This window comes from Salvelinus namaycush, chromosome 7 (assembly GCF_016432855.1).
Source record: "Salvelinus namaycush isolate Seneca chromosome 7, SaNama_1.0, whole genome shotgun sequence".
NCBI lineage: Eukaryota > Metazoa > Chordata > Actinopteri > Salmoniformes > Salmonidae > Salvelinus > Salvelinus namaycush.
Window position 1 is genome coordinate 41,017,659 of NC_052313.1, and position 16,343 is coordinate 41,034,001.

The following is a 16,343-nucleotide window of genomic DNA, read 5'->3' on the forward strand; positions in this document are numbered from 1 at the left end:
CATCCGCCAACTCCTGGACAGTCTGTGGTGCAATGTGGCGTTGGTGGATGGAGCGAGACATGATGTCCCAGATGTGCTCAATTGGATTCAGGTCTGGGGAACGGGCGGGCCAGTCCATAGCACCAATGCCTTCCTCTTGCAGGAACTGCTGACACACTCCAGCCACATGAAGTCTAGCATTGTCTTGCATTAGGAGGAACCCAGGGCCAACCGCACCAGCATATGGTCTCACAAGGGGTCTGAGGATCTCATCTCGGTACCTAATGGCAGTCAGGCTACCTCTGGCGAGCACATGGAGGGCTGTGCGGCCCCCAAAGAAATGCCACCCCACATCATGACTGACCCACCGCCAAATAGGTCATGCTGGAGGATGTTGCAGGCAGCAGAACGTTCTCCACGGCGTCTCCAGACTCTGTCACATGTGCTCAGTGTGAACCTGCTTTCATCTGTGAAGAGCACAGGGCGCCAGTGGTGAATTTGCCAATCTTGGTGTTCTCTGGCAAATGCCAAACATCCTGCATGGTGTTGGGCTGTAAGCACAACCCCCACCTGTGGACGTCGGGCCCTCATACCACCCTCATGGAGTCTGTTTCTGACTATTTGAGCAGACACATGCACATTTGTGGCCTGCTGGAGGTCATTTTGCAGGGCTCTGGCAGTGCTCCTCCTGCTCCTCCTTGCACGAAGGCGGAGGTAGCGGTCCTGCTGCTGGGTTGTTGCCCTCCTACGGCCTCCTCCACGTCTCCTGATGTACTGGCCTGTCTCCTGGTAGCGCCTCCATGCTCTGGACACTACGCTGACAGACACAGCAAACCTTCTTGCCACAGCTCGCATTGATGTGCCATCCTGGATGAGCTGCATTACCTGAGCCACTTGTGTGGGTTGTAGACTCTGTCTCATGCTACCACTAGAGTGAAAGCACCGCCAGCATTCAAAAGTGACCAAAACATCAGCCAGGAAGCATAGGAACTGAGAAGTGGTCTGTGGTCACCACCTGCAGAACCCCTCCTTTATTGGGGGTGTCTTGCTAATTGCCTATAATTTCCACCTGTTGTCTATTCCATTTGCACAACAGCACGTGAAATTTATTGTCAATCAGTGTTGCTTCCTAAGTGGACAGTTTGATTTCACAGAAGTGTGATTGACTTGGAGTTACATTGTGTTGTTTAAGTGTTCCCTTTATTTTTTTGAGCAGTGTATATATGGTCATTTAAGCAGAAGCTTTTATCATACGCAGGAACTGAACCCATAACCCTGATGTTGCTAGCTCTATGTTCTAACCCATTGGTTTCCAACCTTTTTCAGTTACTGTACCACCAACTGAATTTTGCTCTGCCCAGAGTACCACTGAAATACGTAACTACTACTTAGGTAGTTTTTTGTGGCATCTGTACTTTACCATTTATATTTTTGCCAACTTTTACTTGAATACATTCTTAAATAAAATAATGTACTTCATAATCCATACATTTTCTCTGACACCCAAAAGTACTCGTTACATTTTGACAGGAAAATGGTTTGCTTAAAATGTGATTTTTTAAAACTTTTAATACTTAAGTATATTTTAGCAATTCCATTTACTTTTGAGTACATTTAAAACCAAATACTTTTAGACTTTTACTCAGTTTTTACTAGGTGACTTTCACTTGAGTCATTTTCTATGACGGTATCTTTACTTTTACTCGAGTATGACAATTGAGTACTTTTTCCACCACTGGTCTTCACTCACTATGTGTTTCTGCCAGCACTCTCTGAGGCAGGGCCGTAGCTTCTTGTGGACCACCACCTCCTGCATGTCCTCTAGAGACGGGTGCTGGCCGACCTCCTCCTCGAAGGGCAGTGTGTACTCATCCACAGGACCTGCAACAAAAACACACACACACTGCATGAGAATACAGAGAAAACACACACACACCAGCAAAGAAACCACACACACGGTGAGTCCTTTGGGATCACATTCAGCACTGTAAGTATTCTGGTCACTTCCGTCAGCAGTCAGCCGTGTCCCCGAGTCACTGATCCTTACTGAGACGCACAAGGTCAACATACCCGTTGCAAACACACGAGGACACACACACGTTTTTCTCTCACCGTCTGCAGCGGTGCAGCGAGCGGTCAGCTCCCACAGCACCAGCCCCATGGCATACATGTCTATCCTCAGGAAGGAGTCTCTCTGGAAGTTGATGGCCCCCTCCAGCACCTCAGGGGCCATGTAGCGCCTCGTGCCCACCTGGAGAAGCACAACACAAGGCTACACTCTGTCTCATGTCAACAACACACTGCCCTAAGTTCATAGTTCACTCCGAAATCAACGTTTGTCCGATATTTACACGCCTCTTACGGACCTCAATCGTGGGATATTACACCGCTGTTGAAGTCTGAAAATGTATTTGATTTTTAAGTGAACTACAGTATCACTACATTTGCGGATAACGTATTGACAGATTCTGCTCTTTCTGCAGGTTAATACAGCATCAGAATAACCAGCGTCATTATTTTACCTGGCCGTGGGCGTCTCCTGCTGACTTCCCAGCTTCAAACTTCAGGGCCAGGCCGAAGTCCGCTATGCAGGCTGTCAGGTTGTCCTTCAGAAGCACGTTCTTGCTCTTCATGTCCCTGTTGGAGCCAGAAATAGAGTGATAAGAGAGAGAGTGCCGCCCCCCCCCCAGAATAACGTTTTTTTTTGGTTCAAGGTAGGACCAGGCCGGCGAATACCACACCCTACCCACCTGTGTGCGACGGCGGGCTTGTGTCCGTCCTTCAGCCCAGGGATGTCCTCGTGGAGATAGGCCAGGCCACGGGCCAAGGTCCGGGAGATATGGCACAGCTCGTTCCACGACACCACGTTGGCCTTCAGGTAATCAGTCAGAGAGCCCTATGGGGGAAACAATTAGTGCTGGTCTTTTCTCTATTCACCCTGTAGGATTGTGCGCAGGAAAATTAGGACATTGGTTAATTTGACATCTCCTGCTACAGCTGTGACAGTAGTTGTAGTAACACTGTCCAACCACTGGAGGGCAGACAACCTGTAGTTGCCAGTCATTGGAAACCCGCTTCAGGGGCTGACCCTGTGCTGCTTCCATTCTCTTGGTATATGTGTGGCAGAGGAGGCTGGTGGGAGGAGCTATAGGGGGACAGGTTTATTGTAATGGCTGGAATGGAATTAATGGAACGGAGTCAAATAAGTGGTTTCCATACGATGTGGAATCATTTATTCCATTCCAGTTGTTACAATAGTCTGTCCTCCTGTAGCTCCTCCCACCACCTCCTGTGGTGTTTGGTCGGTTGGGGGTTAAGAACAAATAGACCAGGGTTCCCCAACTGGCGACACGCAGGCCAATTTTATTTGCTCCCCTCCCAAGTTGTCAGACTATTTTCGGGTGGTCTTTTCAGCTCCAAGTGATTTTAATTTTGGAAATCTCTTCCAAAGTATTCCCACGCATAATAGAGAGATATATGTGATCGTATACAAATGTAAGCAAGGTTTGAAATTATTATTTTTTGTTGTCAAATATACTCTACCGTTCAAAAGTTTGGGGTCACTTAGAAATGTCCTTGTTTTTGAAAGAAAAGCTCATTTTTTGTCCATTAAAATAACATCAAATTGATCAGAAATACTGTGTAGACATTGTTAATGTTGTAAATGACTATTGTAGCTGGAAACAGCTGATTTAGAATGGAATATCTACATTTCTGTACAGAGGCCCATTATCAGCAACCATCACTCCTGTATTCCAATGGCACATTGTGTTAGCTAATCCAAGTTTATAATTTAAAAAAAGGCTAATTGAGCATTAGAAAACCCTTTTGCAATTATGTTAGCACAGCTGAAAACTGTTGTTCTGATTAAAGAAGCAATAAAACGGGCCTTCTTTACACTGGTTGAGTATCTGGAGCATCAGCATTTGTGGGTTCAATTAGGCTCAAAATGGCCAGAAACAAAAAACTTTTCTGAAACTTGACAGTTTATTCTTGTTCTGAGAAAATAGTACCAGCAAAACGCCAGTCTCAACGTCAACAGTGAAGAGGCGACTTCGGGATGCTGGCCTTCTAGGCAGAGTTGCAAAGAAAAAGCTATATCTCAGACTGGCCAATAATAAGAAAATATTAAGATGGGCAAAAGAACACGGAACTCTGCCTAGAAGGCCAGCATCCCGGAGTCGTCTCTTCACTGTTGACGTTGAGACTGGTGTTTTGCTGGTACTATTTAATGAAGCTGCCAGTTGAGGACTTGTGAGGCGTGTGTTTCTCAAACTAGACACTGTAATGTACTTGTCCCCTTGCTCAGTTGTGCACCGGGGCCTCCCACTCCTCTTTCTATTCTGGTTAGAGACCGTTTGCACTGTTCTGTTAAGGCAGTAGTACACAGCGTTGTACGAGATCTTCAGTTTCTTGGCAATTGAGCAGTTAAGGACTTGTGTGGTGTCTGTTTCTCAAATTTTCAGCTGAGCTAACATAATTGCAAAAGGGTTTTCTAATGATCAATTAGCCTTTTAAAAATATAAACTTGGATTAGCTAACAACGTGCCATTGGAACAAAGGAGTGATGGTTGCTGATAATAGGGTTCTGTACAACAATGTAGATATTCCATTCAAAATCAGCCGTTTCCAGCTACAATAGTCATTTGCAACATTAACAATGTCTACACTGTATTTCTGATCAATTTGATGTTATTTTAATGGACAAAAAATGAGCTTTTCTTTCAAAAACAAGGACATTTCTAAGTGACCCCAAACTTTTGAACAGTAGTGTATCTGTTTGGGCTTCTTGCGGTCAATTTGCAGTCTACAAATTATGTGTAATTATGTTCCGGCCCACTGACCATCCTCTCAATAAAAAATCGTCCCGCAGCTGATTCCAGTTCATGATCCCTGAAATAGACAAATGTACATTTTAAATGGACAATCAAGTTATATACATACGTTGTCGTGATAGGCTGTTATGAGCCAGAGGTCTATGTCCATGTTGTTGCCTCTCTTCTCCACGCCGATAAAGTGGAGCAGGTTCTCGTGTTTCATCCCAGTCAGGCTGTAGATCTCATACTCGTTCTGCCATGACAGCTTGTCCTGCAGGCGACACACCAACAACACAACGTTAGGTTCTCTGTAGCTCAGTTGGTAGAGGACGGCGCTTACTACGGCAGGATTGTGGGTTTGATTCCCGCGACCGCCCATACGGAAAATGTTTGCGCACATGACTAAGTTGCTTTGGATAAAAGCGTCTGCTGAATGGCATATATTAGCTATTCCACCTTGTGTGATGCACAAATTGAACACAATAACTAATAGTAGTTCATGGGACACTTCAGTCCCATAAAACATGCGGCTCAAGCCAACTTCCCACAACAGAGCTAAACCTCAATCAATCAATTATCTATATAAAGTCATTTTTATATGAACAGTGTACCTCAACATCCAACTCATACCTGAATGGGGAAGACCTTGACAGCCACGTAGTCGTTGAGGAGCTGAGCCTTCCACACACAGCCGAAGCGCCCCCTGGCTTTGATCTCGATCAACTGCAACGGCTTCTGCCCCATGATGGGAGAGGGAGGGGTGTGTGGCCCCAGTGGGTCCTGTAGCAGAGGGCAGACAGGGAGATAGACAGCAGGTTGATACTGGGATCAATGAAAACTCACACGCTCTGTACTAGTGTGACATTGGGGCTACATACTTGGTGTTGGGCTCAATTCCATTTCAGTTCAGTCAATTGATTCAGGAGGTAAATTGAAATGCCAATTAATTTCCATCATTGCTTCTCAGTTGAGAATAGCGGAGAAAGAACAGGTGCACGTCCTCACAGTATTCAGTCCCCACCTGATGCTGATACACCGGATACAATTTTACTGTATCTAATTAGTTCCGTCATTGCGCTAACAGGAACAGCATTTTTTAACTCTAAAAGCTGTGTAATTGCTGGGCACACACTTGGGAAGACAGATCATTATTAAAAATAGTCCAGACTTGACAAGACATTGATGAGAACCTGATGAGATTCATCTGAAAGATTTCTATCAAGGAAAACTGACTTAGTTAGGCTAGACACCGAGTGGTGTGACCGTTTAAAACACTGTCTGCAGGGATCATTCCAGGACAAGGAGAGAGCATTTTTGTATTCTACTTCAGTTATGTGGTCCTGTGTGGCTCAGTTGGTAGAGCATGGCGCTTAGTAACGCCAAGGTTATGGGTTCGATTCCCACAGGGGACAAGTACTAAAATATGCACTTACTGTAAGTCGCTCTGGGTAAGACGGTCTGATAAATGACTAAACGTTATAAGTTGAATGCAACGGTGATAGAGGTTGCATCCCTATGTAGTGCACTACTTTTGATCAGGGCCCATAGGACTCTGGTCAAAAGTAGTGCACTACAGTATATAGGGAATAGGGTGCCTTTTGGGGCACACCCAGAGTCTTCTCAAAAGACATCTCAAGGCCTTCACAGGGCATTAGCTCGGTCAGTCCTACCGTCTCTTCAAAGAAATGGACTGACATCCATTTTCAATTAGATCATTCCATGCTATTATAGGAATATTTGAAGACCAAGCGTATCTTCTACAAATCCTCCCGCATAAAAGGTAGAGTAAATAAGAGACAGAAGAGGAGAGGTCTGGGACTTAGATGAAGCTAGGTAATACAGAGAGGGGAGGGCGCCTTTAGCCTTCGATTGTGGTGATGCGTCCCAAACGGCTCGCTATGTTCTCAACTACTTTTGACCAAGGCCTATAATGGCTCTGGTCAAAAGTAGTGCATTATATAAGCAACGGGGTGCCAACCCGGCAGGGTTGAAAACAAGGAGGGTGTGGCAGTAGCTGCTGTCAGAAGTAATGCCATGTATTTAGCATATTTATATCTGGGTACTGTATCGCATGAAGAGCAACCTGATATGAGTGGCCTGGATGGGTCAAGCCTCTCCCTCTGGTGATGGCTTAGGGCAGGGTTAGTTTCAAATCAACAATGTGCTAGAGGGAGCAAGTGTTACAAATTGTGTGTGTGTTCCAAATATAAAATGGATCAAGTCAGCTGGTCCTCTGGATTAAACTAATCACTTCCACGTGTGACTTTCGAGAGAGAGAAAGATGTCACCATCGATGTGGAGCCCCAAAACCGAACAATACGTAGTGGCTGGTTCAATGTCCACTGGAGGGCATGGCAACCATTGATGGAAAGATGAACAAGTGAGGGGTGTTCGGGGGGGGCTATTGTCGCCCTGCAGAGCTGAGGAATGGTGAGAGGGGAGGTGGGGGCAGACTCTCGCCGCCATCAACAGCCAGCCAGGCAACAGCGCTGACATTGGCCACGGTTTCAGTAAACACACCAGACGCCTGCCTGCCCTACATGCTTACGCTTGACTTTTCCTCCCCATAGTTTCAATAATTAATCAGACGCTTGAATGCTGAGTCGTAAAAAGCAGGATTGAAAACCGTATTGTGTTTAATGGAGAGACGCCCCTGGGCACTAATAAATGGCCCTCAATAGAATTCCATCCCGTTTATGATGTTTTGAAAAAGGAGCTAAAAAAACAAAACAATTGTGTTGTTTATTTTACGGCCGATTTACGATCTGGTCCGTCCTTGGTTTTGGTAAGAGGGTTATGAATCGTGGTGTGAGTCCCGATTGGCACCCTATTCGCTATATAGTCCACTACTTTTAACCAGAGTCCTATGGGCCCTGGTTAAAAAGTAGAGCACACTATAGGGGATAGGGTGTCATTTGGGAGGCATACCTTGGCTAGCAATGTAATGACACATGCGACAAGGAGTGATCACATTGAAGGACTGTTTTGTTTCTAAAATCCTAAGTCCTCAGGAACCATGACACAGCCAAGGAGGCTAAGGAGCATTCACAATAGATACCAGCTGTACTACAGGACAATTTGGAAGAGGTAACCCTAGGTAACCCTGCTAAGGAGGTGAGGGCAATTTGATCAGATCCACTGACTGTCTAAAGACCTAGGATGAGTCTCAAATGGCACCCTATTCCCTATATACGCACTACTTTTAACTGGGGCCCACGAGAGCTCTGGTCAAAAATAGTGCACTATTTAGGGAATAGGGTGCCAATTGGGATGCATCCCTAGACCAGTGGCAAACAGTTCAAGTGGCAAACAGTTCAAGTAAAGCACTACAAAAGCAGGAGCAGCATCTTTTTCTCTAGAATTGTTATGATCTGGGCTGTGTACAGTGACCAGTCAGTCACAGTGTCACCTGACCCAGGCTCCGTTCACAAGGTGGTTGGGCGGCTGAATGGCGTGCATTACACTTTGTCAGCACACCACACTGTACCATAGGAAATAAAAAAAAAGATCTGACATAATCTGCACAAAACCCACCCACCCTGATGTATGAGGCCTTCAAACAATCACACATCTCAGCTACTTCAATTACAGCAATTGACTTATGACATTGAAAGCATCACATGCTGCTGGGGGGTTAACAGTAGTCCTTTGTTGCGAAACGTTGGCTAAAATGTTGACCAGCGCCACATCAAAGGCCATACTTGTATTTAAATTGGTCCAATGCCTCTTTCATCCATGTATTAGCACAAGAATGGTCCACGTTCCAAATGACACTATTCCCTACATAGTGCACTACTTTTGACCAGAATCCTATGGGCCCTGGGCAAAAGTACTGCAGTATATAGAGAAAAAGGCCTAATTTCAGAGGCAACCTTTCCGTATTCAATGGATTCCAACCCCTCTTTCATTTACATGTTGGCACACGACATCTTAGTTAGCTACCCTTGGTTGCATTGCAACAGACAAAAAAATGCAAAATATTATCATCCAAAGTGGACATCCATGCTCATAGAATGCATTTTGTACATTGACTCATGCATGCACTTTGTTTGGTCATTGGTTGATTCCACTGTATTTTGCATTACAAAGGATGAAAAAATGCATGACGTCCATGCAAAAATATGATTAAAAAGATCCATAAAAGCAACGATGACTCACATATAAAACAAACCCATCCCAAAGAAATAAAACAAAATCGGGAAGCAGTCAGAAATTAAAACGGGCCCAGTTATCAAGCTCCCTCCCAACCAAAACCCACTGAAATTGAAAAGGGTTGGAGTTTAATTAAACGTATCTTACCTCTATCATTATATGAAAGGCGTGCTTGTTACAGGATAGAAAAGAGGCAAAAAGAAATGATTGTTTTCAGTGAGGGTGAAATGGAGGTAGATAAAGGAGCAGCAGTCACATCCCAGATGATAGATGACTCTGGTAAGAGAGAGATCTCTCCCCGTTTCTCCCCTCGCTCTCCAGCTTTACTCCTGGGCCTGTGATGTGAAAGCTGTGGGCCTCCTCCCTTTTCTTCTCTCTCGCCCCGCTCACTCCTCCTGGGTCTGGCGTGTGAAAGATGTGGGCCTGTGTGTGTAGTCAGCTACTGAATCAATTCCAGCTTCCCCTGATCTCTCATGGCCGTATGAAAAATAGAGCCCCGATAACAAATATGTGGACAGTATCGCCTGGCGCCGCAGCATCTGATGCCCATGTGTTTGTGCGGGAAAGTGAATATACGAAACATCTTTCCATGACATAGACTGACCAGGTGAGTCCAGGTGAAAGCTATGACCTCTTATTGATGTCACATGTTAAATCCACTTCAAATCAGTGTAGATGAAGGGGAGGAGACAGGTTAAAGAAGGATTTTTAAGCTTTGAACAGGGTTTGGTAGTAGGTGCCAGGTGCACCGATGTGTCAACTGCAACACTGCTGGGTCTTTCACGGTTAACAGTTTCCTGTGTGTATCAAGAATGGTCCACCACCCAAAGGACATCCAGCCAACTTGACAACTGTGGGAAGCATTGGAGTCAACATGGGCCAGCATCCCTGTGGAACGCTTTCGACACCTTGTAGAGTCCATGCCCTGACGAATTGAGGCTGTTCTGAGGGCAAAAGGGAGGAGGTGCAACTCAATATTAGGAATGTATTCTTAATGTTTTGTACACTCAGTGCAGGCTAGTTAAAAGTATAGAATACTAATAGAGCAGCCATCTCCTTTTCTGCCTGAGCCTTTTTTTATACTCAACTGTTTTCATACAGGTGTAGGATCTTAATTTGATCACCCTGTTGCAGGAGAACTTTCCTGTAAGGTTTTAAAAGTTTGTAATTTCCACTTTGAAATGTCAGACTTGTTTCTCCCTAATGAAACGTGTATCAACCCCTACAAAAATGTCCATTAATTATAATCCACATAAAAATTCAAATTTCCTGTTCCTGCAGGATTATTTTCCTGCTGTAGCGTACTGGCTCAAATTCAGATATGGACGCGATTGTGATTGTGGTGACCCTTGAAAGGTTGCCAATCCCTTCTCGCTCACTCTCACTCTAACAAAGCACAGTAAGTGTTTACCTTTAAAAAGGCTCATTAATAATGGAGAGGCCTCAGCTCATGTTCCATACAGTAAGACAGGTAGTTAGGAGAGTGGCTGCTGTGCCCAAGCAGGACAGTCCTAAATGACGTCCCTGCCAGAACTAGCCCTGGGCCTGTGTATGCATGTATTACTGACAGACTCTGGCAACCTCTAGGACACTGGCTAACGGTGTCCTAGCATTTCCTGCAGTCCATTGTTGTATTCATAACAAATACACGGATGCTCTTAATGTACATTCTCCAGGCTCACCTCACCTGTGTGTCACGACTGCTCGTCTGGCTACAGCAAAGCTTGAAACAAACCCAAGTAGGGCAAATGAAACGGAGGGGCGCTCGTTGTAACAAATCAGACATGACGCAGAGATTAAGAGTCGAAGTGGGCGAGTTTAGTCCGGTGTCAGATCAGCTGCTCACAAGGCAAGGCAATCAGCACTTCTGTTCAAAGGAGATGCGTTATAGATTAAACATGGATGCTTTAAGGGCCCAGGGTTAGAGCCAGCCTCCAGGGGAGGAAAGGAGGGAGGGAGAGAGGGGAGGGGGGGGCTGACTGCATTATTTATTTGTTTGTGCTTTACCCCTCACTTTCCCTTTCAGGCCTAAACCGCACCCTGGGTGCTCTCTCCTCCATGGCATCGTGGCCACGTAGTGCTGGGTTAGGGAGGAATAGTTCCAGCTCACCCCAGAAATAGATGACAAACACAGGGAGCCTGCCTGGCCCTGGGGTGGAGGAGTGGGGTCAGGACACACTGTTCCGTATATGACGCAGTAACCAAGCACAGTAACCAAACACTTCACGGCATCGTGGGCTCCCTCTCAAACACACTGCAAAGGGCAACAGGCGGAGGAAAGGCAGTGGCAGTGTTCTGGTGACATTTGTATTTATTGAACGGCAGTTTACAAAGAGCTGTACAGGAGCAGGCTTGAGTGAGCCACCCTTGTCCGACCTATGAGCACAGAGCCCTATCCTGTGAGCCTAACCAGGGTGAACAAACAGCTTTGTGTGTGTCCGTCGTGTGCCTGTGTGTGGGGCCATAGTAATGGCTTGAGTGCTGAGCAGATACACATTTCACAGTATTAGTGGCAGGCTGTGCCCACATACACTGCACGCACACACACACACACACGGCCGCACGCGGTCCGAGTCGGGGCTAGGCTTCCTGTCACTCTCCAGCTAATCACGTGTGTTCACTTCAGATCAGCAGGTTCAATGTTCTCTCCTGCCATCCATTGTTTTGCATCCGTTTTCCTTGGAAATGTTAGTGAGTCACTCCTATATCAAGATTAAAATACCAAGCAGTGAGGAGTACGTCTTCCGTTTATTCTGGACATCGCACGCACACACTCTCACACTCTTACCTGTGTTGGCACCAGGACGGGCGGGTATGCCAGCTTGTGATGACGGTACATCCAGAAGGAGAAGAGGACGATGGCGGCGATGCCCATAATGGGCACCAGAGAGTACAGCAGGGTGTTGAACAGCTGAGGCTTCTGGGTAAACGGGTTGGAGGTCGCTGTGGACGGGGGACCGGGGGGAGAGGGCGGTAATGGGGAGGAGGGGGAAGAAAATGAGAGGTAAGGGGTACATAAAGGTGCGAGAATGGGGAGGATGGTGGAAAGAGAGGGAAGGGGGTTGGTGAGGAGGAGGCAGGGAGATGGAGAGGGAGAGAGAATACACGTTTGCAAATGGGCTTTGTTCCTCTCATATTTTCATCACGCCATACACAATGGTATCAGAAGACTAGTAGTGCAACACTCTAAAAATAGTTCCAACACAGCTCAACACATCTGGGTCGCTTCAACAAAATCCTCTAAATAGTGAGATTAATAGTGAAATGCATTTCATGAGAACTTAAGCCAGCAGCCAAAAATAACCACCGAAACAACCAAGTGACCCAAAAATCAAATAGCTAAGCCTTACTGTGCAGTGCGCCCACTTGTCATATCACAAAGATGTAGTATTTGATGTGATCAGCCACAGTTCTCTGCCATCACAGTTCTCTGCCATCACAGCTCTCTGCCATCACAGCTCTCTGCCATCACAGCTCTCTGCCATCACAGCTCTCTGCCATCACAGCTCTCTGCCATCACAGCTCTCTGCCATCACAGCTCTCTGCCATCACAGCTCTCTGCCATCACAGCTCTCTGCCATCACAGCTCTCTGCCATCACAGCTCTCTGCCATCACAGCTCTCTGCCATCACAGCTCTCTGCCATCACAGACACGGCTGGATTGCATTATTGCTGCGGTTTTCCTTCCTGTGACACTGAGGTTGTCTGGGGCTGGGCTTGGTGGCCCCGACGGACGACACTAGTTGCTACACTCTGACTGGGCCTAGACTCAGACAGGTCCCTACTGGCCGCCATAGAGAGGAGGACAGTGGCCAGCCTGGACACAGAGTTTCAAATTAAAGCAGTAGACCTACGGGCCCTGGTAAAGTAGAAGACCTTGTGTCTCTAGTGTTTGTTGGGGAATATGCCCCAGTGCCTCTTGGGTTATTCTTACTGACTGATTGTGTGTTTGGCTGGAGAACTGACAGAGGAGGATGTGACATTACATCAGCGTCCTGTGTGTGAACTTACATGATGACTTACTTTGGACAGCCTGCGTGTCGGGGCTGTAGAGGAACTTCTCGTTACACATGTTGCCTTCGCAGCAGCAGAAGAAGACGTCCGGACTCTCTTTCGTCTCCACACATTCACTACTGCGGCAGAGAGAGAGAAAGACAGAAGAAGAGAACACCTCTGTCACAAAGGTAGAGAGCTGAGTGCTGGCAGCCCTCCACTGAACCGATCCACCTCTTTCTCTCTCTGGGGAGGAAGAACTACATCTTTACAGGAAGAGAGACAACCACTCTGACAAGTGCTGTAGTAGAAATGAGAAATGAAAGACAGCAGAGCTTTATGCACTATACTAAAAGCCAATTTATGCTTGATCCGAAAATGTAGTATGTGGTCGGAGACGCCGTATGGAGGGGTGTGATGCAATTGCGGAGCCTCCGGAGGCAGGCAGAGGCCAAATTGAGCTCCGTACCGCATCGCCATGCGCCTCTCAAATTTCGTATCAATACGGAGGGCTCCGTGTAGCGCCGCATTGACATGATTGGTTGACGGTAGGTGAGGGCGGGAGGTCCTGCATAAACACAAAACTCACTTCCTTGACAACTTCCTTCACAACAGCTCTGCGCTGCTCCGCGAAGCGCAATAAGTATGAATGCCCTGACGTCTGCAGAGGCCATATCACCGTACATTCTGCACGGCCAATGCAGATGTCGGATTCACCATGCAGCGCCTTTAAAAGATGTACTAAGTCAACCGTCATACAAAGGACAGTATGACCTAAACTAATTGTGTTAGTCACAATTAGATAGTTAGTCACTAGTGTTAGTCACTATCTGGAAGAAAGGACTGAAGTACAGTGCTTCAGACCACCAACCCTTAAACTTAAACACTAGCCCTAAGTTTAATAAGAATATATGCCATTTAGCAAACACTTATCCAAAGTGACTGTTTCCGTGCATACATTTTCATGTATCGGAGGTCCCGGGAATCAAACCCACTATCTTGGCGCCATGCTCTACTAACTGAGCTACAGAGAACCACTAAGCCCTGAGTCTACAATCTTGCCTCAGAATAAGACACTACCTAACCTGTCATAGCAGTTGACATCGTCCAGCCAGCAGCCCTGCTTGACGATCTCGATGGTTCCCGAGGTGTTTTTCCAGGTGGCGAAGCAGTGGAGCCTCTTGTCCTTGTCTCCATAGCAAGGCTCGATGCCACTGCGGTTGGTTCGCTCCTTCTCCCAGCTAGAGTTGTAGTATACGCACTCCTGTGTCTCCGAGCGACCCAGGATTGCACCTACAGGACAGAGCAAGAGACACACAAGCAGAACAGGTCATTCAGCCTGTACTCTACATACAGTGCATTTGAAAAGTATTCAGACCCCTTCACTTTTTAATCTTGTTACGTTAGAGCCGTATTCTAAAATTGATTAAATAAAAATGTTCCTCATCAATCTACATACAACACCCCATAATGACATAGCAATTTTTTTTTAAACACAAAAAAACTAATTTAAATAACAATTTAGACTTTTTGCTATGAGTCTTGAAATTGAGCTCAGGTGTATCCTGTTTCCATTGATCATCCTTGAGATGTTTGATTGGAGTCCACCTGTGGTAAATTCAATTGATTGGGCATGATTTGGAAAAGCACACACCTGTCTATATAAGGTCCCACAGTTGACAGTGCATGTCAGAGAAAAAAACTAGCCATGAGGTCGAAGGAATTGTCTGTAGAGCTCCGAGACAGGATTGCGTGCGAGGCACAGATCTGGGGAAGGGTAGCAAAACATTTCTGCAGCATTGAAGGTCTCCAAGTTTGGAACCACCAAGACTCTTCCTAGAGCTGGCCGCCCGGCCAAACTGAGCAATCGGGGGTGAAGGGACTTTGTCAGGGAGGTGACCAAGAACCCGATGGTCACTCTGACAGAGCTCTGGAGATGAGAGAACCTTCCAGAAGGACAACCATCTCTGCAGCACCCCAACAATCAGGTCCTTTAAGGTAGAGTGGCCAGACGGAAGCCACTCCTCAGTAAAAGGCACATGACCGCCCGCTTGGAGTTTGCCAAAAGGTACCTAAAGGACTCTCAGACCATGAGAAACAAGATTCTCTGGTCTGATGAAACTAAGGTTGAACTCTTTGGCCTGAATGCCAAGCATCACATCTGGAGGAAACTAGGCACCATACCTACGATGAAGCATGGTGGTGGCAGCATCATGTTGTGGGGATGTTTTTCAGCGGCAGGGACTGGGAGACTAGTCAGGATCGAGGGAAAGATGAACGGAGCAATGTACAGATGAAAACCTGCTCCAGAGTGCTCAGGACCTCAGACTGGGGCGAAGGTTTACCTTCCAACAGGGCAACGACCCTAAGCACACAGCCAAGACAACGCAGGAGTGGCTTCGGGACAAGTTTCTGAATGTCCTTGAATGGCTCAGCCAGAGCTCGGACTTGAACCCGATTTAACATCTCTGGCGAGACCTGAAAATAGCTGTGCAGCGACGCTCCCTATCCAACCTGACAGAGAATGGGAGAAACTCCCCAAATACAGGTGTGCCAAGCTTGTAGGGTCATACCCAAGAAGATTCAAGGCTGTAATCACTGCCAAAGGTGCTTCAACAAAGTACTGAGTAAAGGGTCTGAATATTTATGTAAAAGGTGATATTTCAGTTTTTTTAAATTCTAAAAAACAGTTTTTTTGCTTTGTAATTATGCTGTATTGTGTGTAGATTGATGTTTAAATATGTTTTATAAATGTTAGAATAAGGCTGTAACATAACAAAATGTGGTAAAAGACAATGGGTCTGAATGCACTGTACAACATAGGCTAACAGAGCTCATAACAGGGCAGCAATTGCCTCAACTAGTGTTCATTCATATCATTTGTTCAGTTCACTGGACAGTAGTGTATGGATGTCAAATAGGTCTGCTTTTACTATCGGACTGATTGATTAACTGACGGAGGCTAAATGTGGCATTCTGTTTACAGCCTATGTGTCCTTAAAAAGACACAGACAGATGCAGTGCACACACAGGAAAACAACACGTGCATTTTCAAATAGAACAGCTAGGCTATTGATGTGTACAGCAGCTTCCATGTAACTGAGGTATGGGTCCAACTTTAGCTACGTCATGTATTTTTCAGCAGGGCACTAACAATCAGTCAGGCTGAAAGAAAAGGGCTACAGAAGTCAAGTGCTTTTGGCCAGAGTCGGACTGCAGCGGTAGGTCGTTTTAAACTACAACGTAAACAGCATCCAGGCTGAGGGCACTCTCTACCAAAATGGTGGTGGATAAGGTGAGTTTCCCCCTTACTATGTAAAGCGCTTTGGGTACCTCAGTTGGTAGAAAGGCGCTATATAAATCCAATCCCCACCTTTGCTGTGCATTGCACTTGCCTCACAC

General features: G+C 46.2%; 1 protein-coding gene across 4 annotated transcripts in view; it reads right to left on the reverse strand.

Annotated features, from left to right (window-relative positions):
• LOC120051243 (activin receptor type-2A-like) overlaps positions 1-16,343 on the reverse strand; it is a 50,923-nt gene that overhangs the window by 4,064 nt on the left and 30,516 nt on the right. For 3 of the 4 annotated variants that reach the window (XM_038998000.1, XM_038998003.1, XM_038998002.1), the window contains 9 exons: positions 14,027-14,234; positions 12,960-13,081; positions 11,737-11,891; positions 5,427-5,576; positions 4,924-5,067; positions 2,730-2,875; positions 2,502-2,616; positions 2,092-2,230; positions 1,730-1,860 (listed from right to left, as the gene is read on the reverse strand). In XM_038998000.1, the coding sequence (XP_038853928.1) occupies positions 1,730-1,860; positions 2,092-2,230; positions 2,502-2,616; positions 2,730-2,875; positions 4,924-5,067; positions 5,427-5,576; positions 11,737-11,891; positions 12,960-13,081; positions 14,027-14,234 (1,310 nt within the window). The remainder of the gene's footprint in view (positions 1-1,729; positions 1,861-2,091; positions 2,231-2,501; positions 2,617-2,729; positions 2,876-4,923; positions 5,068-5,426; positions 5,577-11,736; positions 11,892-12,959; positions 13,082-14,026; positions 14,235-16,343) is intronic. The other variant, XM_038998001.1, reaches the window with a different exon arrangement.